Source organism: Bicyclus anynana, chromosome 3 (assembly GCF_947172395.1).
Source record: "Bicyclus anynana chromosome 3, ilBicAnyn1.1, whole genome shotgun sequence".
Taxonomy (NCBI): domain Eukaryota; kingdom Metazoa; phylum Arthropoda; class Insecta; order Lepidoptera; family Nymphalidae; genus Bicyclus; species Bicyclus anynana.
This window is the reverse complement of record NC_069085.1, coordinates 5,596,291-5,622,546: the sequence shown is the minus strand read 5'-3', so window position 1 is coordinate 5,622,546 and position 26,256 is coordinate 5,596,291. Positions and strand designations below refer to the sequence as shown.

Below are 26,256 nucleotides of genomic sequence, written 5' to 3'. Positions count from 1 at the left end.
TCGTTCTGGTTACTCGTTACCGCGTGAACGGAGCGCTTTTACCCACGTTTCTGTAATCAAATCAATTTTTCATACAGCGTTTTTTGTATACAGACTAGAAGTAGTTATCAATGAACTATAAACTGTTGTTTTACTGTGTTTTGTGCTAAGACTGTTCGTACTGGTGCTGGCTAGAACATAGTTTACCTGAAACTGAAAGCTCAGGTTGCATTTTCCATAAATTGACAGGTAAGAGTTGTGCTCTATATTTGTAAATGCAATTTATCGCTACATATTTTTGCACTTTCATTTTTGCAATTATAGTTTATTTTCATTTTGTTTTGTTAGACTACCAATATTTACTGCAATTTTGATTTTCTCTGACATTCAACATACTATCCCATATCATAATACATTCAATTACTTTCTGAAGCTTTCGATGTTTATGTCATTTGTTTTCCTATGATTTTGTGTGGATATGCTTATAAGTACTAAAATCAAGCATATGGTCTAGGCCATTTCTTAATTGGCGAGAGTAAATTAGTGTTATGGTATAGGTAACTATTCGTGTAAAACATCTCCTCTCTGATGTTGGCTTTTCTTGAACTTGTGAAGGACATGCTTTAATCGTCTAACTTTAATAGATGAATGGGCCAAACCAATACCGTCTTCACCATACCACGGGACCTGTGCCTAGAGCCCCATCCTCAGTGGTGCCCCGATAATTTTTACTCACACATTTATTCTCAAAACATTTTTGTCGGGCAAACTACGCCTATTCCTGGGCAGAAATCCCGAGAGAAACTGTCATCGTAATCGTAAACAAAAACCAGCATCATTCTACTCGTAATAATGTAAATATGTCTTGTAAATTAAATTCTTGTGCCTCAAATTCTTGTGTGCTCAAGGGCCCCAGCCTAGTTTAAGACGGCGGTGGGCCAAGCCGTTCATCTATTAATTTTGGAGTTAGACGATCTGCCACAAGGTCTAATAATCTCAATAATTACTAAAGAACTAGAAGTTCAATTCGTTCAATAGATACGTTGTTGTCATCTTTAGATTCTAAAAAAAAATAGAAGATGAGACGATAGCGAAAGATAGACGTCGCTTCATGTCAAGTTCTTGATAGAGATCCATTTGTATCTTAGCAACCTCTTCTAATATCACATTTCAATACCTTCTCTTTTCTTTTGTTTTCAGAAGATTTATATTTCGAGTAGGTTCATTTATGACAATAGCCTTCTTAGTGAATTATGTTATGTTACGACCTGATTTTGTGAAATTTAACTATAGCGTACTCGTAGTACACGTATTTGTTTTTATGTAGGTACTTATTGTGTGTAAATCAATGTATCAAACAGTACAAATTATGTACAGTACAAAGATGTTATGAAATAAACTTTTAATTATAAACTCCACATAAAAAACCTAGAGAAAGACCTCACGTGTTCGTTAAGTATTTAGAAAAGAATAAAACATAATATAAATTATTTATTATGTTATAAATGCAATCATGAACAGAAAAAAAGAAAAAAAATCAAACATTGCTTTACTTTTATTTATTTCAAACTAGCGTACACCCGCGACTTTGTCCGCCCTTAGGCCTTTTTAATGCGACCTTCTCCCAAAACCTGTTATTAGTAGACGTCTACTACCTATGAACTACCATCCTGCCAAATTTCAATTTACGTCTAGCGGTTTTTGAGATATCGTGATGGATGTCCTTTCGCATTTATATGTTAAGATTTGTCATTTAGACATTACAAATAAACATAGATCGAAAACCCAGCAAGTTCAGAAATATATCAAAAAATAATTGTATTAATCAAACTGTATGATGATACCTGTGTAATTGGTATTATGATACAAGTATCGTCGATACAAGCTCAAGCCATTGTAACCAAATGACGTTCACCTACCCGTATGTACGTAAATTCTCATCTCACCCACATGAGCCAAAAGCGTGCAATTACTTACGTCGATAGACTGAAAGTAATGATTATATTGTTGATTGGTGGCAATATTGATTATTGATTATTGAGGAAGGATATGCGCTATAGCTACGTTAGTAATAAATTACTGTAGGTGCGTCACGTGTTACATTCAATTACAATTTACTTTTCTTAATATTTCCCTTTTCTCTACTATAGAAGAAAGGAGACATTTAGTAGGCCATTCGAATTGCCTGATCACGATAAACATTATAATATACATCAATAGCGTCTGGTTTATTATTAATCTGTGGATAGGGTTAGATTTTACAGATTTCTTTTAAAATGACTATTAGAATTAGATAGGACAGAAGATACATAATATAATATTACGACAGCATATTTAACCCTCATTCGCACGAGAGTTTTTTTACGTTAAAAACAAATGCATTCCCAAGTATACGAGTATGTTCACACGACAGCGTTTTTAAAATATGACGTTTTTTTTCAAGCAGTGTTGCGTTTTCAATTTTGGATGTTGGATATAGACCATTATTTAATTAACTTCACACTATATTTGAACGATTTTTTAACGTTCTTTAAAAAAACTCTCGTGCGAATGAGGGCTAAGAGATAACCATGCGTGCATAATGCATATTGTTCAGAGCCACAACACAACAGTATAAAATCGCTTTCCTTTTAACGTTCATACATAGCGTTTTTCGGTTATCATAATATTTTATGATAAAAATGCGTATTATAAAGTCTTCGGAAGTTCTTTACCTTTAACGTTTATATGTTCAGTGATTTTTACAATATTTGTATCAAAGTCAAAGACAAAATTTATTTATTTCAATTAGGCTTACCTTACTAGCACTTTCAAAATACTCTTTTGTAATATCACACTACGAACTTGTGAATTATTTAATCTAGAAACATGTTCACAACAAAATTAGCACCAGTGTCAGATCTTATCTGGTCATCTAACCTGTATTAGATATCAATAGAATATGTTTCTTTTGATATTTAATACAGGTTGTCTTTCAAATCTGGGTTACAATAATAAGTAAGCTCAAATGAAAGATCGAGAAACTTTATGGCAGAAAAATGAGAAATATTCATACCGAATAAAACATGGAATCTTTTGCTTTTATGTTTGGAATGAGTAATTGTAGATTTACATATTTTTCAAGAAAACTTGATAATTAATTCAATAATAACATTTTTAACGCACTTTTCAATTCAATACCGGGCGTTTGTAGAAAATGTTAACTTGAAAATATATTCAACAGCAGTCGAAAAGATCTTATTAAAAAAAATAATATTATCTTTTAAACGTGACGGATATTCCTCTCCTCAAAGCAAAAACCCCTGTGCTAAAAATTAATTCGACAATAGTATAAACTAGAAAACTGAAGTAAGACTTAAGTCAAGCTACCTAAACTTATAAAATATTGGTAACTTAGGTGAACATAAAACTTTATAACAATCATCAAATTCATCGAAACTAGACCAGGGTTAAGTACATCGGTAATTCTGATCATACTAATGTAATCAAAATAATAGGCATGACCTCATAACCAATTCTAAAGAAATACATTTAACCGGGTTAAATAATTATTAACAAAGGAACAGCAAGACTTTCAAGTAAACAGTTGTTTAAAACCAAGCAAGCTATGAAAGCAAAATCGGTGGATATTTAGACAATCTTCGTTCTTATGATTACAATATTATGACATCGAAACGTCTGTTAATTGATCGAACTAGGTCAAACCTTACATTAAACTGGACTATGATTGATTTACTTAGGAACACATTAACAATAATACTAGTTTCAACTGTACCAAAATGTTCAAAAAATATATAACTTCTAAATTGATTAACATGATTGAGAAGTTATACTTTTAATTAATAAAAAGAAAAACAATAACAATTGATTGTTGGGGAAGTTTATTGTAAGTATAATTTCTAACACAATGTCCAAGAGAAGATCACAAAATCTTGACCCTTGAATGACCATTAATGCTGGTAACAGTAGCATATTTCAGTACTATTATACGTCAATTCTCTTTTCCTCTTTTTAGTAAGTGTTGGTTACCTCATATTGCTTTTTGAGATTTTTTATAAAAACAAAATAATATAAAATCTATGTGTTATCAAAATAATGAAAAAATTTTATTACTATCTTATCTGTTGTTACTCCCGGTAGAGTAAAAGTACGGAGTTACCCATTTGTTATGATATCGATATTTCGGGTTTGTTCCAAACTTACTTCATCTGTGTTTCCGACAAGTAACAGATAAAGACCTGATTTTATCAACAGTGGTAATAACTTTTTGTAATAACCGAGCCATTATCAATTATGATTCAATTTAATTTAGTTATTTATAATTACAATTGGAAATATTGTTTACGCAACTGCTTAATTACTTGTTGTATTGTCTTGAGTGAGTCTCAAAGAGAAATTGGTTACAGTGATAGATAGCTTGGTTCAATAACATTAACCCAACATAATAATGCTGGATGATTGAACACCGATCCGATAACACGTTTAAACTAAACAAAATTCAGTCAGTTATTTTATTTTCTCGTAAATTTATTTAACAAGAGCACAAAGTGCATGGTTTGCACTCATAAATATAACTTGGTTTAGTCAACTTCGACTCTATTTAAATGAACTTTTATGTCTGTCCGATTTCAAATTACATTTTTGAAAAATTTAAAAATTTAAATTTAAGGGTCGAAACTTTTACTTCTTTTCACTTGTGGTATGTTTAAATTGGGCTCACCATCAAAAAAACCAAAGTCTGAAAAATGGAGCATCTCATCAATTTCGAATAATAGTAACAATTTTAAAAGTATAGCTTCAAGATACAAAATAACGTGGGTATACTTAGACAAATTTTGTGTAATTTAGAACAACGAGACTTCTTGACAAGTAAAATTGATAACTTCATCCATGTGACCGGACGTTGGGCGCTGAACGCTGAACGTGTTGGCAGTTTGTTGTGTATTTAAGACTTTCGGGTTATTTACGTCTGCTTCGAATTTACAATGTGGGTTCGATTTACCTAATGTAATATTCACAGATATTATATTATATAATGGAATAGTTTATATTTCATTAATTTTTAGTGCATTTGACTCTTCTATTCGTAAGTATAATATATCAATAAAGAAAACTGCTTTGGTATTTCTTTCTTTGGCAAAGACGTGTACCGCCAAGCGATTTAGCGTTCCGGTGAGATGCCGTGTAGAAACCGAATGGGGTGTGGATTTTCATCCTCCTCCTAACAAGTTATCCCGCTTCCATCTTAGACTGCATCATCACTTACCATCAGGTGAGATTGAATGATGAATAAACATATAGCAATAGAATTATTAATCTTTGTCAACAACGAGATACAAAGCATCACACTTTTATATGGTTGACGGATTCCAATAATCACTGCCACGAATAATAGGTATACTATTAGGGATCTAGTTCTAGACTCTGCAAAGTAAAAAGAAAAAAACGTTAAAGTCAGACCTTCAAAAGGTAACTTCATTCACCAACTTGGGCCACTTAATTAGGTATGCTTAAAAAACTACTGCTGCAACTAGGCCACGTCAAACACCAATTCCATTAAAATATGGTAAATATCATTAGATATGTGCCAAACTAGTAAACATTCCAAATAAATATACCTGTTCAAATACCGCCAAATAAATCCATTGGATGCTGAACGATATAATGTGATTACATTTGAAAATTTAGAGAGACATAAAATGAAATGACATGATAAAAAGAAAAGATTTATAAATAATGTGAAACACGTGACATGCTACGATTTGTTAGGTACATCATTTATTTTATAAAGTCAGCATCCAACCCAGGGACTTTTATTTTTGAAACCTGCATTTATGCGACCGCACTCGCGGTCAACTCTCTGTCGTTACAATGCAAATTAGTAGTCAATTTTCGCTTTGGTTGTACTGTCAATTAGTCTCGTACAGGCTAAGGACAACATAACTGATGTAGACACAGAGTTCCGTTCGTGAATCCTCATTAGCCTAATTTTACACGCTTAACCTCATATGAGTCAGCCAAAACATTGTGCAATTTTCATGACTGCGTTGGATCTTATTGTTAGGCTAACAACTAGGTCAAGTTTACTATAAACTCTGGTATGAAGACCCCAATTTAAAGTTTTTAAAGAAGAAAAGAAAGGAAGAGATATAAGTAGTTACCTGTACCTCTAATGGTTAATACGCGGCATCATATCGGAATGCTGAATCGCTTAGCGGAACATCTTAGCCGGTAAAATGGTACTAGCTACGACCGAAGCTAGACCAACCAGACCAGAGCCAATTTAAAAAATAAAAAATCCTAAATTATATCATGATGGGAATCGAACCCAGGATTTCTGTATTGAAAACATCTGCATTATCGACTCCGCCAGAGATATCGTCAGAATGTGTAAATATCCATCCTTTATGTTATGCTTATCAATCGTTTAGCCGCTAGATGCTGGCGGCTTGAAACCGTTGTGTTTGGAAGTCCATTCTAGATGTCTATGTCCAGCAGTGAACGTCCATCGGCTGTTATTGATGATGATGATGAAATGAAATGAATTTGAAATGAAATGAATTTTATTCGTTTTATAAAGATTACATTACATAGTAGGGCTGAGACCTTCTTTTAAGTGAAAACCTGTGTCACAAGGTCTCAAAAAGCGATAGATGATGAAGATGATCTATCGCTTTTATCTCATCAATCGTGATTATACAGTATACCTTCATGTTCACAAGTTACATGGATATCGAAGTTTACAAAATTATTCCGACAACGTTCTACATTGAACTTTAGCGAATGGTAAACATAAAAACGGTATAACCATCAAGCATTGAATAAATGTCTTGATGTATACAAACCTCTAAATTGATGCCAGAAGTAAAAAATATTTTTGGAATGGAATAGTCTGATAAAGGACCTTCAACTTTTCCGTTCTGTTTAAAAATTTCGTAAGCGATGAATGAATGTAGAAATTACACTATGTAGTAACAGATTTAACTCAGAATTTTTGTAATGTAAACGAAATGCGTGATCCATTGAATGACAAGAATAGAATTTAAAACAAGTATGTTTCGTTGAAAATAAATATTGAAGTCGAAACAGACCTGTAAAAACCAAAAGGAATAAGTGCACTTTGAGGAAATCTCAATGTTTGAGAAATGTTTATTATTGTATCTACTGTATGAACAAATGTAAACTGAACTCTGAACTGGATTTAAAATTTAACTATAAGCTGGTTTAAACTGAATATAACTCCGTTCACTGGTTGTCATATAACATATTTATGTTTAAATTCACTGAACAAAACTCCGCTTTAAAAACAAAAATTCTATTAGCTAAATATAATGTTTGTACAATTTGTCAGCGAGGCAGCATTCAGAAAATATGAATTTTTTGACAAAGGCAAATAAATTGCGCATGTCAAAGTCATAAATAGTTGGCCAGGTAATGGCGAGACTATGGCTCCAAGCTGCAGAAGGCGTTCACCTCATAGACTAAATTTAAATCGATCCATATGCCTGCTAATCCAGCACACGGATGCATTATTGACAGCTCGTTAAAATTATTATTATATTTATACTTTTTTATGTCTTCGACTATACTTTTTGGTCTTACAGTCGTATGTTATAGTCTTTAGTCTACCTCGCCTCTTTGAAATATAATAACATTTAACACTGTATTCTGTTCCACACACACTTCAAGGGACCCATATACTCGTAGGAATATATCTGTATTTTTTAGTCAATGGCAAGTACAAGTTAGCCCATGCCATCTTATCTGATGTTAACTGACGATGTAGTCGATGATAGCGGTCATACTTGGATGATGTATAAGTTTATTCTACCCATACTTCATATGTACTAGGTACGCGCTATCACTACGGAACGATAAATCACTTGGCGATAAGTAGTAACTAGATATGCGGCATGGCGGATGTCTACCACCAGACAAAATATTTTGACCAACCTGTGCTTCTGACAGAAGTACAAGTATACCTCCCTCACGTACTTCCATTGGTAATATTACACTTACTGCGAAACAGATACGATCTTTGATGATGTGATACAAATTAAAACGTCTCATTTCTCATCCAAACAACCATAAAAGTGTTTTGAATTTAAATCCGATAGTAAAAAATTGCATAAACATTTATATTTTAAAGAAAAATATGTATTCACCACGTATTCACACATATTTTCCTGTTTGTAGACGTATTGTAATAAAAGTAAAGTTTATTATTTTAGTAATCAGTTTATGACTTTTGAAATTCAGTATAGGTACTTACGTAAAACAAATATTTGCCGTTTTCTCCTTAGGTGTTCTTTAAATCTCGTTCAGTAGGTTTATTACATTGTGTTCTTTGTGTGAGCTATATGACTGAAAGTATCCGCAAAAGCAACAGCACTCTTCTTTGATGTTCCTCAAAAATCTCGGCTAATGACACCGCAAAAGATAAAATCCAGTTTTGGGACACCGGATGTTGCATAGTAAGAAATAGATACTTATGTAACAGATTGTATAATGACAAATGCTACTCCAATTTCTGGTCATTCTTTGGCAATAGCAACAAGTAGGTAATATATGATACTGATATAACTGCGGACCGCTGTAATAAGTCGTTCTCGATCGCGATAATTATACAATCTATTAATCAGAATACTTTTTAATTGCGAACCAATTACCTGCTAGATAGTAATGTAAACAAGGAAGTAAACGATTACAAATCCCGAGCCTCTGTCAATGTCAAAGTTATCTTCGCAAACTTGGCTCCCGAACCTTGAGTTCGAAATGTGCACTTGAGCCTAATAGGAATAAGGCGACATTATTCGAAGGTCAAGACCTTCGTAACACAGTGAGGCGTTTGAGGTCTTTATACAAAATCAATATGTAAACAAGGATTTAATATCGTTATTGAGTAATTCGAGGCCGTGAACAATTCATAATTTATTTTGTGTACAAAATATTGGAACCAGCTTAAAATAAGAATTTAAGGACTTTGTTCTTTCTTGTAATACAATAATATATTTATTTATAACCACAGGGTTATCTAACTAAATTACTGTCGTACTTGTCCTAGACGCGACTATTTAGTTTTTTTGCATTATTTTATCAACTATAAAAAAATAATCTTATGATTTTGAATACATATTTTATATAAGGATGAAGAAACTTATATACATACTAATGACTGACTTTGAATGAAGTCATTTATGCAGTCCTGTCCTTTGCTATGCACGAGTTGCCTTTAAGCTTCTTGGTAGTGATATACAAAAGATAACAAATGATTACACGCGCCAATACGCTGAATACTAGATATTAAAAATAGAGAACTCGCTAAGCATGCTTTGATGAATCTTCGATCTAACATAATCTCAGTGCCTCACAATGGGGAGGTATCCAAGAGTATTTCACTTCGATAAATAAATGTATCAGGATGTAAATTACCTACATATTATATTATTTTAAGGAATCATAGTCTTGGAATTTTAAACATAAGTATCTCCAGCTACAGTTCCTACAATCTAGATAATTACAAACAGATTAAAACTATTTCCAAGTTCACAGTTTGAAATGAGAACTTACGCCCACCAACCTTTGTATCTCAGTAGAACTTCACCCACGCGGCTATTCTAACACTGTGTAGAGTGTCTACTTACTTAGTTTAAGCATAATATGAATTGTTAACTAAAAAACCGTCTTTATATTAAAACATTTCAGCAGTTACACCCACAATGACCTTTTGCATTAGTGAATTTAATATCTTGGAGAAATTAAGTTGTTTTAGTCAAACCAACAGATGTAGAGAATGTTAGATAAATATACTATGCTTTTGTATAATTAATGAAATTGCAGGCGTTTTGGTAGTAAAATACGAACTACCCACGCAAATTAAATACATTTTTTTCGTGTTTCCTTCAGTTACACAAACAAAATTGTCTGTATAAACCAATAAACCTAAACTCCCTTCGTATAATATAATACCAATTACTAATAAGTTGTTTGCTAGATAATAACATGTTACACGGGTACTAACAATTCATAGAGATATATTTTTTTTTTATATAACAAGTTAGTAGGAACTCATACACGTGTATTTTGAAGCTAATATTGAGATCTGAGATAAGCTAATACAAACATCGCAACGGGCGGTCGGCATGATACCACGTGCCGCGGGCAATCTGTTATAGACTCAGAGTTGTCTTTTTCATAACAATCAATTTGTGAGACACGTTGCTTTGGATATTAAGGAGGAAAACAACAAAATCACGTTTTTGTACACACAAACATAACTATTATAAGACTTAAATATATTATTGGTATGAAATAAAAAAGTCTTCTTTTTTATTGAAAGCGCTAATCTCAGGAACTAGTGGATCGAATTGCAAAACTTATTTTTGTTATGCATTGTCCATTAAGTGGAAGGCTATCTAATATACCACTGTATATTTATATTATACGTCATCAACCCATATTCGGCTCACTGCTGAGCTCGAGTCAGCTCTCATAATGACAGGGGTTAGGCCAAAACACCACGCTGGCCCAATGCGGATTGGCAGACTTCACACACGCAGAGAATTAAGGTATTTCTCTGGTATGCAGGTTTCCTCACGATGTTTTCCTTCACCATGTGCATTTTAAGAAATTAAATATCACGTGTCTCAAAACACGTGATATTTAATTTCTTAAAATGCACACAACTGAAAAGTTGGAGGTGCGTGCCCCGGACCGGATTCGAACCCACACCCTCCGAAATCGGAGGCAGAGGTCATATCCACTAGGCTACCACGGATCTATTTATATTATACGTGAGTAAAACTACGGGGTACAGCTAGGCGGAAATAATTTAGAGTATGAAATAAAAGCTGATAATATAATTAATGTCTGTATTTAATAATGGCGAGGGATCAAGGTGCGCGGGAGTGGGCTAGCTGACGCGATGACGGATAGAGTGCGAAGTGACTGGCAACTGCCCGGAGGATGGCATTTTTAAACAACTACCCACAGATTAGCGATGACGTTTACGCAGATTATTAAAACTATCGATTCATAGAGTAGATAGATATTTACGGACTACCTTTTAAGTAGAACTATAATGCTATTGTTGAAGTGAAAAAGATACTTTTTCTAAATAAAAAATAAAAGCTATTTAAATGTGCACTTGCGTATTTAGCTTCTTGCCGCTGCGTCAAAAAACTTTGGCAGCATCCGGAGTTTTTTTAGCCACTCGAGTGGAAATTATTTTATTCGTTGGCGCCGAACATAAATAAAAGCTTGACATCGTCGCGACGCGCACAATATCGGTGAAGGTACATGACAGAAGCCGTAGATAGGGAAGTATATAGACAGGGAGAAGGATAAAGCATCTTCACGCATCCCTTTAAAAAGGAGACCTACTTATGCATGGCCTCTGTAAAAATAAACCAAATATGATGATCCAAAATTTGGCGTCATAACGCCTGCCGTGAACCATGATGGCTTAAAAAGCGTATGTGTTGTGCTTGAGTACAAACTTACAGCATTAATTGGTTGCAAATTATGTTAACAGTTTAAATATATTAGTGAAATTATATTGCATTAAGTATATTACTTTGGAACGTCAAACTACATTAGAACGGCACGCCAAATCAGTTGTCTATAGATTTCTGTGTCTACGACAAAAGCGATTAATAATCGGATTTTTAAACGGAAACGCTGGAGTAAACAAGATGATTTCAGATCTAATAATTTTATTGACATGTTTAACATTCCGTCAGCCGCGTAATCGATTAGATTTGCACTGCTTTACTTTTTCGAGCGAACTTGTTTCTATTGTAAATTGTGAATTCGACATTTTGCTTCGTTGATCCAGTAAGCTATTTTCGTAATTACGTTTTGAATATGACAGGTTCTATTCTTAAGTCGGGCTATGAATAATTGAGTTTTTATTCTTTCAAGAAATGCTCAGTGGATTTGGAATTTGATGCCTCGTAGTCCAGAGAGCAATTTAACTATCGGTGCCGATCATTATTATAATTATCATTAACAATAGCTTACAATAAATAGCTTAATAAATATTAGGCTAATATTGATTTATTAGGATAATCCAACCAACTCGCATTGAAGGAGCGTTGTGGGTCCCTCCGAATCTTCCTGAAATCCTGTCGATAAAGAAATAATAGTTTTCTTATGCATATCAGAGTTACGTCATTGTTTGTGATTGTCATTTGCAAGCTTTTCTATACAATACGGTTCAATCGTTCGGCAGGCAGGCGCTGACGTAAACCATCGCTGCGCTAAAAATATCCGCCGAGCCCCATTGCAATGTTATTGTTGAGATTTTTGTGAATAAATCAACAATTCAACAGCATTTAAAGGTGCTGAAAGACTTGAGTATTCACTTGCAACATCGAACATTCGCCGTTTTTATATTTGTCGAACTGATCAACGAGACGAGCCAAGCACAGAGCCATATTGCTACGAACATCTTGAGAATTCTAGCAAACGCTCTATTCGATGCTCGTCAAAAGATATTTTTCTTGAAGATGTCAGACATGACGGTCGCGTGTGCTGCAAATCTGAGGGCCTAGTGGCAGTTTGATACTGTTACTATCGCGTTAACTTAAACGCGAATTTCTAAGGAAATGAAACAGCGCCATCTAGTGGCACTACTGTTTCAATTCCATATAAATTCGCGTTTATAACGCGCGTAACAGTATGAAAATATTGAAAACTCCCACTAGGCAGGCACACTGTTCGCTAGAATTCTAGCCAGAACGCTCGATAGTATGCTCGCAAATGTTCTGGTATATTTCTGTAATGTAACATTCACGAGATTCACACGAATGCTCGTTACAAGTGAATGCTCAAGTGTATCAGCACTTTTACACTTCGCGCGTTTGCAATCAAACAGGTGTGAATCACTTCATGTCTTTCTATTTATTATCATTTGATATTGAGCAGATTTTCATTCAACTACTGAAAATGAGAATGCTTACCTAAATTGAAAGTTAAAATGAGTTCATGATTTGTTGTACCCGGCAGAGTACACAAACACTGTTTTCGCATTCCTGCGTTACTTTTATTAGCATTTTTTGTATTGCCTTTAATGAAATTTCTATTTTGGTTCGTTCATTTACTTTCGATCATGATAAATTTAAACATTCGTATCTTTTTAGTACGACTGTCATTGTTTTTTCATTTAAATTCAAATTAGATTTATTTGCCTGAATATGGGTTTATTTTAATTAGTTATGAGTTTAATTTATTTATTCTAAGTACTATTTATGTATGTATAATAGAAATTATGAACTGATATGATACTATTACACGAAGTTTTGTTTAGAATTTAATTTTGGGTAGGTATATTGGTTCTTTGTGACGTAAGCATTTAGTATAAATCGCTGGAATAGGTATCTATACTAATCTTATACAGCTAAAGAGTTTGTTTGTTTGATTGAACGCGCTAATTTCAGGAACTACTGGTCCGATTTGAAAAATTATTTCAGTGTTAGATAGCCCATTTATCGAGTAAGGCTATATACTATCCCCATGTTCCTACGGGAACGGGAACCACGCGGGTAAAACCGCGTTGCGTCAGCTAGTTTAGTATAAATCGCGAGAAAAGGCGTCTACATGACGCCATCGAGATGCGAGAGTGATAATGAATGAAACTAAGAACGTCTTAGTATCCCGCTGATTTTAGATTTAGTACTTGGAAGTGTTTCAAAACAATCAAACAAGTTTCAGTGGTCGCACGCCCGTATGTTTTCTTAAAATAATTGACCGTCACAAAAGGCAAAATAAATATTAAACTGTCTGACTCAGACATAATAGAAGACGAAATGGACAAATGATGAGTAATTTATTTTCTTGGAATATCATGAACAAGTAAGCCCTGTACGTTTTAGGAATAATTGTTGTTATTTACATTTTGTAAGCGTAAATAGTGGATCCTCACGTACCTATGAGGGCCTACACTCTAAAGATGTCTAAAGACTTAGACTGCTTTAAACTATTAGCTTGGCAACTTCGTTCGTAACACTCCGGATGCTCCGCACGGGCCGGGGAACGTGTAGTAATGAATAAAAAAACCCACGACTAATGCACCTCACTTCCCCGCACGCACGATTTCACACTCGCGCAGTCCCCCCCCCCCCCCCCCCCCCAATGATGAATCAAAAATGAATAAACGTAATGTGAGCAGAAAATTGTAGAATCAAATTATTATAAACTAATCATAATTATATTAAAGAAGCAAAAAAGCAGAAATACATCACATTTCTAAAATCTTCTATAGCATCACAATTTTAAAACAGCTGTAAAGTGACTTCGTGGTGTTAAACAAGTAAAAGATCAAAATGGTTTTTTAAAAATGTACCTATGCAATTTGTTATATGAACTTCGATTCGGAGGGCGTAGAATCGGTGCAACAGTTGTGGATTTATAATTCATCGCTATCCACCGCCCGGCCCCCGCGGACCATCGGGAGTGTTACGAACGAATTTACCAAACTATAATAATGATGACGTAATTTGTTTCAGGTGAAGAAGAGGTCTCAGTCATGAGGGATGAGCGCGCCAGTCCCCCGCGAGTGCGCGTCGCCGTCATTGGCAGCTCCCGCGTTGGCAAGTCCGGTGAGCAAAAACTCGACTCCATCTATTTACGCCAATCAACATTCCTCTACGAATATAGATTTGATTGATACTAATGTTTCCCCCACTAATGTATGAATAAAATAAATCCACCATCAAAAGTTATGCGATATAAATGAGAGTTATTTACGCGTGCTAAACAAATCACATTACAAAGTTCGCATTTTAGGAGCCCACTTTGTACTGTGAAGCGGACGCACATTATACGTCTATCTATCTACTAAATAGTACATCTAATTTAGTAGACAGTTAGATACGTATAATGAGCGTCTACTAAAAAGTACATCTAATTTAGTAGATAGTTAGATACGTATAATCAGCGTCTGCTACACAGTACAAAGTGGGGTTCTAAAACTGTACATAAATACATTAACAATCATAACTTTTGATATATCTCGTGTTCGTAGATAACATCTTATGACCCAAATGCGTTATGTTAAAATGGTTTATAGTCTGAAAATGTTTTCGTTCCACTTTCACTTTCATACTGAAACTTGAAACTAAAAGTTCATCTAAACATTTTCACCTCAATATGTGATTCAACGACATCTTAATGGACAAAGGTGTTGGTGACCTCTTTAATGTAATACATTATCGTATCAAATATAAGAGTGAGTGAATAAAAATATAAGCTACATTCAATAAATAAAAAAGCCGAGTGAAATTAGAAACTTGGCATATTTTGGCAAAATAATAGTAACAACGACAGAATACAGAAAAACACTTCTGTATTCTGGGCCTGTAGCCATGTGGCACGGCGATTCTCTTTCTAAAAACGCTAACGCTTCGAAAATTAAATATATGGGAATGACATTTGCTATCGACAGGTCACGTGATCAAGCTGTTGATCGGATCTGTCATTAGTTAGTTTTCGAAGCATTAACGTTTGTAGAAAGAGAATCGACGTACCACATGGCTAAACCCCCAGCACGCAAAGTACCTGCAGATTTGAGATAGATACATAAACTGATGCTGTCATTTTGTGGGTAATCAATAGGTAAATATACGTACATACATACATTGGATATCTACATATAAATAAAATTGAAATGCCACTCTGTGATTTCAAAATGACTGTTTTGACAGTAAAACCGTAGAGCTAGTTAATAGTAAAGTCTCCTAGTTAATAATAACTTTTGCAATCACTGACGTTAATTATGAAAACTAACAGATGAGTGAGCTTTTCACTTCCGCGTTTTTTTCTATCATTCTACACGGAGAACTGTTTATATTAAACAAAAATTAAAAAAACTAATTAAATTCCACCCGAATATTACCTTCCGCATATTTTATTGCACTAACTATCAGTGTCCAAGTGTTTGTGGACGTCAAGAAAACGAAAGAGTTAATTAATATGTTTTTACCCGACAACACACATATACTTTGTCTAAAGCAATCTGTGTGAAAAGGGTTTAAATTAAAATATGTCATAAACAAAGTTAATGTGGAACAAAGGATTTCGCATTCGTTATTATGGCGTTTAGGGTATTTAAAATGTTGTAGTAAGACCAAAACATTATAATTTTTGTAATGAATATCAACATGTATCTAACTAAAATAGATCAATTTGAAGTCTTCCGAAGTATTTATAGAAGACATTGGATTAGGGTTTAATGTGGTGTTTAACTTAACATACCTAGTTAAGTATGAAACTTAGTATGAAAGGTCAACTTGAATGGACCGATTATGTTACGTTTTTTTAAATTTTAGAGATGGTTCTTACTATAACGATATTATCTTAGTTACGATATCGGCGTTATAAAAAAAACCAAAACCAAATGATAAGCGAAAATATGAAAATGTTAGTCATACACAAAAATGCCGTAACACGATTAAAATGACCTAGAAACTTCGTATTACATAAACTACAAGCATACCAGTGAGTGACCCGCTCTAGTCTGGCTGATGTAATCCTGAATGTATCCTCTAACAGTATTTCATTCCGCCACCAAACCCATCAATCTTAGTTGCATGTAAATTGCACTTCGAATCTTATATCGGTCACCCAAATAGAGCCCGTGTTGATTTTAATGATTTTCCTTGTCGGAAAAATAGTAAAATGTTGTTTTTTTGGCGACCATTACACATTTTCTTTCAAGAGGTTTATTTTTACCTATCCCGTAATAAGTGGAACGAACAGCGAACTCGAAAAATTTTGCTATTTTTTCATAATTGTTACGCATCTAACATTCGTAATTACTTATTAACGAAGTTTTTATATTGTTCCAGCTCTCATCGTGAGGTATCTTACAAGGAGATACATTGGCGAATACCATTCAAATACAGGTGGGTTTAAAATAAAAATATAATCTATATCTCCAAAAGTAAATGTTTAAAATTTCTCTCCACAAAAAAAAACATTTATGTTAATCAACGAAATACTTAAACTACAAGGTTCAATCTATTTGTATTGTAAAATAGAAATAAATTGCACCTGACTGAGTTTATTGAAGATTAGATTGTAGATGTCACATAGCAAGCATATTAATATATATATCATAACTCTAGAATAAGTAATTGAGTTACCATCGTTGTTAATTTTCTTTTGGTCTTTTAAAATAATGTTTGATCTCTATAGATTTACTGCTTATACATTATATTTTAAAAAGTGATAATTTTCTAAACAAAATATTTGTCCCACAGATCTCCTATACCGACAAACTGTGCCAATAAACGGCACTCCAGTGGAGTTGGAAGTGATAGACGTATCTGGCTCCAACGCTGACAAGTTTCCGGCAGAACAGGTAAATTTATTAACTCCCACTATGTATAATATCGATCACAAAGTAACGGGCACTACCAGCCGACGTACAAGGCTTAACTAGATAGAAATACTAAATTTGAATACCGAAACTGACATATTTATAAAGGTGGCTTGACGGAAGAAACTTTGAGCCTTTCCGCTTTTCGTTTTTCTGATTTAGAAATAAATGAAACCCAGTTCAGGTAAACGATTCCGCCTTGAACTACCTACTAAAGCTTTGAGCTATAGGTAAGTCATAATATTATATCAACATGATAACCTTTCGCGTAAAATTTATAGCTAAAACTGAAATAAATATTGATTATAACAGCAATAAAAATCGAACACAATTCAATCATAAGATGTAGGTTAATGCAGCGCGAAGACCTCGTTCAAACAGTGATACTCACCTTCACAAACCTAACCGGCGGCCTTTGGCACCCCTAAACAATAATACAGCTAGTAAATCACGTAAAGATTAAGGATATTTATACGAGTTTTCTTTTAGAATAAACAACAATAATTCCCCGAGGTCGGGTCGTTATACGAGTCTAAATTAACAAACTTCAGTTTTATTTCAACAGTTTTACTGCTACATTGAAATAACTTCCGTATAGTGATGCCGTAAACAAACGCATCGATGTCTTTGATTTTTCACCGCGTTACAAATTATATACTTTCACCCATTTATCTGTACGATGTATAGTAGTCGAAATATGGCCGCTTCTGTCGGTAAACAAAATCGTAGATTAAACCCAGGCTGAACCCATTATGTTATAGCAAGTGGGTTAATCGCCGCGAATATAATACGACTGGCATGAGAGAAGTCGCTCCAGTGACCCGCACCACGCTTTCTGAGTGACTCACTCTGTTTATAGTGTTAAATTAATATTATTGTAGGTACGACTAAAGAAAGCGCTAAAATGCGTAAACATTATTTTGTTTTAATGTTTACGAGAAATTAGTACGTTTACGAGAGTATTGCGCATCTCGTTTTTATTAAAAGCATTTCATAATATTCACAAATGTTTATAATTGAGACGTGATTTCACACACTTTTATATGTCTACCTTTACAAAAGTGTACGCAGTAAAGAATAAAACTATAATATTCTATATAAATAGCTTTTTTGTGTTATCATGTTAGATAATATCTAGTGTCCATAATAGAAGCAGTAGGCGCGTTATACGATAGACATACGAAATCGATACATTCAAGTACGTTGTCGCACATTCAAGAGCATTAATTAGAGATGAGATCAGACTTCACGCTATTAATATATCTTTGTCTTCCAACTATTGTTTAGTATCGGAAAATAGATTTAGATAGAAATAGAGAATTCATACTAGATTTGTAACTTAGAACATGAAGTAGAATCTCTTTGTGAAGAATAGTTTAAATACTACGGTGCTTTAACAAGTTGTTGTTTTCGAGTAGCACTAAATTAGCCTTCAAAATACACGCCTAATTAATGAATGTCAGAATTGTTCTACTTTCGGGTAGGTGTTTCGTCTCACATAGATACGGCACTTGAGTCTATTTCTATATAGGTTAGCCTGTCAGGATGTCAGATACTTCCGCATACGGTCCGGTTACACTAAATCACTGATGAATATTGCTGCGTTAGACCACTGGCTAGTCTATGTAGCTTTGGACGATAAGGTTCGAGTTCAGAGTCGAGCTATAAAATATAGACAAATCATAATCATAAATCATTTATTGCCACATTCTGGCAATAAATGATTTATGATTATGATTGAGCTTTTTTCTTTCAAGAAATTCTGAGTTATAATTGGGAAGTTGGTCCTGTTAAAACGTCGATTAATCTCTCAGTCTCTGTGCACGATTCAAAACAGGAGCATCCAGTTAACAGTGGTAGTGATTATGTTACATAATTATTTCTTAGATGACGCTATTGACTATATAGCTTAGATGACATTATTTCAATCAAGTGGCATCAGTAATAGTGGCAAGCTAGTTGACAACAATGGCTCATGTTTTAAATTGTATATTAAATTCAAAGTCAAACATTATGTCTATAACCCATATTTCTGGATGAAGATTACATATTATATTAATATAAAAATAACTTTACCCAAAGATTTTTATATCTTATTTCACAGTCGTGTTATGATAAAATAAAAGAAGGGGAGTTTACACGTGGTCGGGATAAGGTCACAAAGTAATTGGGCAGTGGGAATTCAACCTTCCCTTTTTAATTCGTATTTACACAAGATAACTTTTGAACTTTAAGCTCAATCTCACTAATATCATAATTGCAAAAGATTGTATGGTTGTTTCTTACTCTTTCACACAAAACATACTGAATAGATTCGACTAAATTTGAAATAGAGATTGACTATACCTTGGATTAACACAAAGGCTACTTATTATTCCGTAAAAATCCATGGTTCTTGCGAGATTTGTAAAAAACAAAATTTGACGCTGACGATATCGCAGGCGTTTTGTAGTATAATCTAATTCATCGTCATCATCGCATGAGACAATGGCCATCCACGGCAGGACACAGGTCTTTGGAAATTCTAAACACCATGATCCTGAGCCGAACCACCAGTCTAACTACGTGTTGATAATTTATTTAACAAATGTCTCTTGTTGCAGATCCAATGGGCTGATGCGTGCCTACTTGTGTACTCGGTGACTGATAGGAGTAGCTTCGAATACGCGCAAGAAATTCTGGACACACTGAAAAGGGCACCTTCACACGGCAGCCCCGCACACGGACCCACTGCTGCGTCTACAGGAATGCCCCTAGCTTTGTTAGGAAACAAAACAGACTTGGATCATCTGAGACAGGTATGTAACTTATTCCGCATATTTTCATAATTCTTTATATCCTCCGCATGCACACGAAATTCAGTTTTTCGGACGTTTATTATACAATATGTACAATATTTTTTATTTGTCTAATCTTTATAAAGCGAAAGCTAAAGATTTACCAACCAAATGCACAATATACCTAAAATAAAAATAGCATACAATCCATGCAGTAATTGGCGAGAGCAGGGTGACAGAATTAAAATGATTTATGTTCTGTCAATTTTTACGATCGCGTTATGTCATTTTATAATTAAAGTACTTACTCTTGTAGTAAAATTTACATAATTGTATTATATACCCTCGTTATAATATATACAACACACATAACATATCATAGATGACAGATTGCAGCCAAGTTAGTATTCGGATGGTTGACGAAATTTGGGTGCCACTTGGCCTTTATCACTTCTATCTTCTTACTTAACTTCCTTTTATACCTTTTTTGTCAAACTCAGTTATATCATTAGCGTTTGGTTGCAGAGGTCAAACAATACGTCTAACGTATTACGTAGTAAACACATAAATTAACTAAAATGTTAAGGTCACTTCCCGGTTAAATTCAATTTGCGTGCCATTTCTAAAATTACACCGAAGCAAAAATACGAAACCTCACAAATCATAGAATGAAATGTTTGAAAATTCCCCTTGAGCTTCCGATACGGTCTCGAATAAACAGCCGCGTGGGATTGCGTAACCGTTTGGCATTTACAGTAGTGTTAATAGTAATACCATTGCAGATCCTACGTGACATCGACCTAACCTAACCTGATTACCTAAATCTAGGGGTTTGTTCTCTCTTTGATTTTCAGCATTGTTATAGAGATTTGAATTTCAGCAGCTATCAAATGCAAATATAAATTATTACAATTTGTGGATAGATTTCTAGGAATATCTTCTATTAGACGAGAGCTCTTTTGAAATTGATTTGCTAAACAAGTCCGTTTACAAAATACGTACACAATCAGACAATAAAGCTGCACCATTGCACTGCACTGAGCATAAAATTATAATAATAATTATTGAAATGGGGTATAAAATAGTATCTAACATTTCGATTTAAATATATATGCATGATAGATGATGACAATAGATGAGAGATAGATACAGACATAGAAAATAAAGTAAACATCATGAATTAGTATTAGTAGTAGTCATGAGTAAGGTATTCCTGTGCTTGCAGTTCTCATAGACGTTCTGGTACTACCATCTATGTGGCAGGAAAATCAAACCACAGACAAATTAATTAAAATAGAAGTTGCATTAACGCGTTATTATCATTACCTACAGAGTTGCAAGACTGTGGGCGTTCGACTAAACATAGCGGCGACTCGTCAGGCTTTATGTTCCTGTCCTGTGCTATTTCCGTCGCTCTAAACTCAATTGAGGCATCCAAGTTCCAACCTACGCTTTTGTCTAGAGCACAACGTCTCAAGTATTTAGAGAACTTTGTTATCGTATAGACACAATCCAACAATGCTTTATTGTAGTCGGTTTAACTTATATTTTACGAATCTATGATATTTTTATTTTAAATAAATAGACACCTATAGTTGCTTAGAATAAAAAATATCGTAGAAAATCGTAGTTGATGAATCAAAAGATCTTTATAATTAACTTAAGAAATATGTTCGAATAAGTTTAATATGAACGAATGACTACAGTACTTTAACAATGACTAAAAGTTCGCCAATCGAATTACTAAGAAAAAATTATTACTAACCTAGCCTAACTAGATGACTATTTGACCGAAAAGACGAATACAAAAACTAGTTTAGTTTAAAGGTTAGCATGTAGTATCTTACTACATACTAGACCTTTAGTTTAGGCATTTGATTACATTTTATAAGAGAAACCTCCACCTAACCTATACCTTAATGACTACCGATCATTAATAGAATTGATCGACGATCTATCAAATAATAATCCTTACAGGCTCCTATCTAGTGAGTAATCAGCGGTTGACATTATGGATGTAGGGTTTCCTTGAGATTGACCAACGTGGTAACATGATAGAGATTTCAGGCCAATGCTGATACGGCGGTCTCTCCAGGTTGGCTCTAGCCTGTACGTAAGATACCTAACTATAGCACGAAATTCATAATAAAAATAAATGTCTGCCATTTATTAACCGCCCAAAAATTTTCGCAAGTTAATAAACTATATCGTCGAGAAAAGATTGTTGTTTACTTACACACGATCTTGTGAATAAGCTGAGATAAATGCGTTTTATACTACGCATCTGACGCTAGTAGTTTGTAAAGAATGAGTCAATGTCTCTCGCTTTCAAAGATAGTCGATGCTTTGTTTAGAAAAGTTTGCGCTTGACTTAGACCATAAGGCAGCAGATGACGCGTCTTACTACTACAAACATTCTTGAACTTTGACTGTTGATTGATGTGTTTTTTAAATACTATAGAGCTAAGTTACTTTTTGTGGATATAAAGTCTAATCGCAACGCCCATTAACAAAGTCAAATTACACCTAAACACACAAAAATTACTTCATTTACAGGCTATAAAAGAAACCGTGATTCACCACTTTAAAAAAATCTTCACGCAGACATATGTGTCGGGTCACCCAGGACCTCGTGTCGGAAAATATACCCTATGAAAAATGAAGTATTTCTATCTTCCAAGAACTATCAACAAAAAAGCTCTTGTCTGAAGTAAAGAAGTTTTATCCCGTGCCTCGAAGAGTAAACCGTCGGTCCCGGTCATTATCATTGAGGTTTGATAGTGATTGTTAGAAACCGCGTTATAGCAGTTTGGTGGCCTATAAGCTCCTCCTTATAGGCCACCATACTGCTTTACCTGCCTGACCCTGTAGGCCTTTAAAGTAGGCAAATAATGATGATGAGCTGAATAATAAACAATTCATAATTTCCTTGTTGCAGGTGCCCACAAAAGAGGGTCAAGCGACAAGCGCAGCGCACGGCGCGTCGTTCAGCGAAGCGAGCTTAGCCGACAACTCGGGCGACCTCTACCGGTGCGTCGACCGCTTGCTCGCCGAGGTCCGCACGCCGCAGAGAACGAGAAAGTTCTCTGTCACGAAGATGCTGGGATCTCTAATAGGTAATTAGGATCCCCTTCTGTATCTACCCAGAATTAAAAAGTTTAGAACGCCCTTAAACCGTGGATTTTTAAAGACGCTTTAAATAATGCAAAAAAAACCTTGGAAAATTGAAAATGCACTCCAAATGAAAATGCGTTTCACGAATCCGCCCCTTAAATAATTTATTACTTATTACCACATTAGAAAATTTGTTCCAATATTTAAAATTATCTGGTTAGTCGGTTGATTATTGAATACCAAAATGTGATAGAGATGGAAAATAAAGGTTTGTTATCTGTTTTGCAGGTGGAGCAAACAACAACAGCCATTCAACCCGCGGGTCGGTGGTGGCATGCCCCCGAGTGCCGGCGCCCGCGCGGCCCCCGCTGGCCGCCGCCGCGCCCTGACCGGAGCCCCAGCCGGCGCACCGAACGCGCTGACGCCTCACAGGCGCCGCCTGCCTCGTCTGCCTGCCAGTACCGGCGCGGTTCCTCTCACCCACACCACTGTCTACGAACTAAAGTGATTCATAGTGCTATGCAAACGGAACAGACATATATGACATATACACTATAGATATAAGTTGGTGTTTATGGGTAAACTTCATAATGATATGCAATGTTCTGGTATTTGTTTGAGCAGAATTATCAAAAACAATATTTCGGTTTATTTCGAATTGTGTGCTGTGGAGTGGATTTGTCAACGCACTTTCTGCTAACAAAAGCGCTGTGTTGTAGAAATACTGAATACATTTGTGTGTGTAAACTTCATATTGATATGCAAATACAATGCTCTATATGTGTATTGCTTGTTCGATCAGACGTAAGTCGCATAAACACTGTTGTTTGGTTTTTCAGATCGATCGGTTGAAACAGCGTCTTATGGAAAGTGAATTTTGTGGCACCTACTTTACATGATCTAGAAATTATTCATTGCATTTTCGTATATCTCTTATCATGACGTACTAATAAGTAATCATATTATAATAGGGAAGATATTTTAGAACCTATTGTTAAGCTGTCTATACTTTTTGTATGAAGAAGGTATCTTATTATTATTTTTTAATTAATAATTATGATGATGTTGCCAAAATCTGATTGCCTTTGAAAGTGCGTAAAACGGCAAATATGTAAAATAAATGAACTTTTTAGTTCCAATTTCCAAATAAATGTAAGTTAAGATATGTATATGGAATGTCTATAAAAATCTCAAAGGTGCTCGATAGGTAAATGGTATACGAAGTGATTTTTATAACGTTTTCTTTTAAAACCTGAGACGAGACAACGTCATGAAATTATTTATATTTGCTGTATATAAAATAAAAATATCACTTTGTATCAGGGAAATAAGGTGGAAAGTTTTATAAGCTTTAAAAGGACAAAATCGTAGATCGTACAAACATTGCACTAACATGCAATATATTAAATTTCTGATTAAGTATATATCTACCTGACGATGTATTAAATACACTTTACGATATATAAATATAACATTAGTAGTTATATATCGTAAAACCAATCGTTAAAAATTAAAATATACATACACGCAGTATCTGTTGGATGGGAATTATAGACAATAACGATATCTCAGAGTCATCGTTGGAGTATACCTGAGTATAATATACATGCGTATATTATATATATGACGGACGTGCCAAAGATATGTTGAAATTTTAAGTTCTATAGATATATTATCCTATAGGTAATTATACTTGCAATTATAGAAAAAAAAATTTATTTTGCACAACATTTAATGGATGTGTAAGTAAAAAAATATTCAAAATAGTATATTTTAATGTTACAGGTTACAAAGAAATATTGATGTTGCAATTTACATAAACGTAATTAATATAGTTAAAAGCATTTAATAGATATAAAATGTCATAAGTCTTTGTGTCCCATATATTTCCCTACATAAAAAATTACAGTTTACGAAAAATACTCTGTTTTAAATCAAAATTGTATTTCTGTTAATGTGTATTAATCCCTAGATAATCTATAATCATAACTTGCCTCTCGGAAATGGCATGTAAAATAACCTGAAAATGCTGACTTTTTGTAGAGTTGATAGAATTTCTGAAGATTAATTATCTTGATTATTTACGAAAAATTATTTTTATCAAAAACGAAATGCTAATGTTATAACAATAATAATAATAGTATTCTTTAATATATATGTTAAAATATAAATCTTCTCAAACTTGTTGTTTAAACGTGCTTCTTGGGCCTAATTACTATTACTATATATATAATATTATGTATTAATTTATACAAATAGGTACAGCATGATAGGCTGTTCTGCGTATTATGTAGCGAAATTTTCTTACAAAACTTTTCTACTTTTCTACAGTATTATTATTCTAAGATTAGGTTTAATCTGATTAACTATGTATGTTCAATTAGGCCAGTCGTACAATCTCGAATATACACATTTCTAAAGAACCAATTTTATAGAAATATATAATATTTCCCGTTAATACCCTTGCTAATGTATTATTTTAATCAGGGCTGTAGCTACCACCGTATCAATGATACCCCTAAAATTAGTAAAATTTAATCCACTATCTCTCTTAATCTGGTGCTTCCTGGAGAAAAATCCCTAAAATCTCTTTAACAGTTAAGAGATTTTCGGGATTTGGGCCTCCTGATTAATTTTGATACAAGGCAAGCTACGCCCGTGGTTCTATCATACATAATCATCTCAAAACATACTTATACTTACGAGTTCGAGTATATACCAAAACGTAAATAAAAAATAAGTAACATGACCAAACAGCGAAACGGCGTGCATGCCAGCTGGCCTATTTCCTTTTTTGCCCTTTATTATCAACCCATCAAAATAAAAAACAAATCAATTGACAAATAATCCAAATACTAGGATACAAATTACAAATGTTATCTGGTGCTTATGGTGGATATCATGTAGTATGTAGATGACACTTTGTTGTCCACTTCAATAAGTTGATAATAAAGACCAAAATAGTGAATAGGCCAGCTGAAGCATTGGACGTTTTCCGCAATTTTT

At 34.1% G+C, this 26,256-nt stretch overlaps 1 protein-coding gene across 1 annotated transcript; it reads left to right on the top strand.

Moving 5' to 3' along the window:
• Nucleotides 1-26,256, top strand: LOC112047507 (ras-related and estrogen-regulated growth inhibitor-like protein). The gene is made up of 7 exons (XM_052891265.1): nucleotides 1-228; nucleotides 14,487-14,579; nucleotides 16,827-16,883; nucleotides 17,241-17,341; nucleotides 19,963-20,157; nucleotides 23,075-23,252; nucleotides 23,539-26,256. The coding sequence occupies exons 2-7, from the start codon at nucleotides 14,507-14,509 to the stop codon at nucleotides 23,637-23,639; spliced, it is 705 nt and encodes a 234-aa protein (XP_052747225.1). The 5' UTR covers nucleotides 1-228; nucleotides 14,487-14,506; the 3' UTR covers nucleotides 23,640-26,256.

What these genes read in the sequence shown, in the direction of transcription:
- LOC112047507 (XM_052891265.1), top strand. Translation starts at nt 14,507, where the DNA reads ATGAGGGATGAGCGCGCCAGTCCCCCGCGAGTGCGCGTCGCCGTCATT. An exon ending in CTCCCGCGTTGGCAAGTCCG is followed by an intron (nt 14,580 to 16,826) that starts GTGAGCAAAAAC and finishes ATATTGTTCCAG; the next exon opens with CTCTCATCGTGAGGTATCTT. An exon ending in CGAATACCATTCAAATACAG is followed by an intron (nt 16,884 to 17,240) that starts GTGGGTTTAAAA and finishes TTTGTCCCACAG; the next exon opens with ATCTCCTATACCGACAAACT.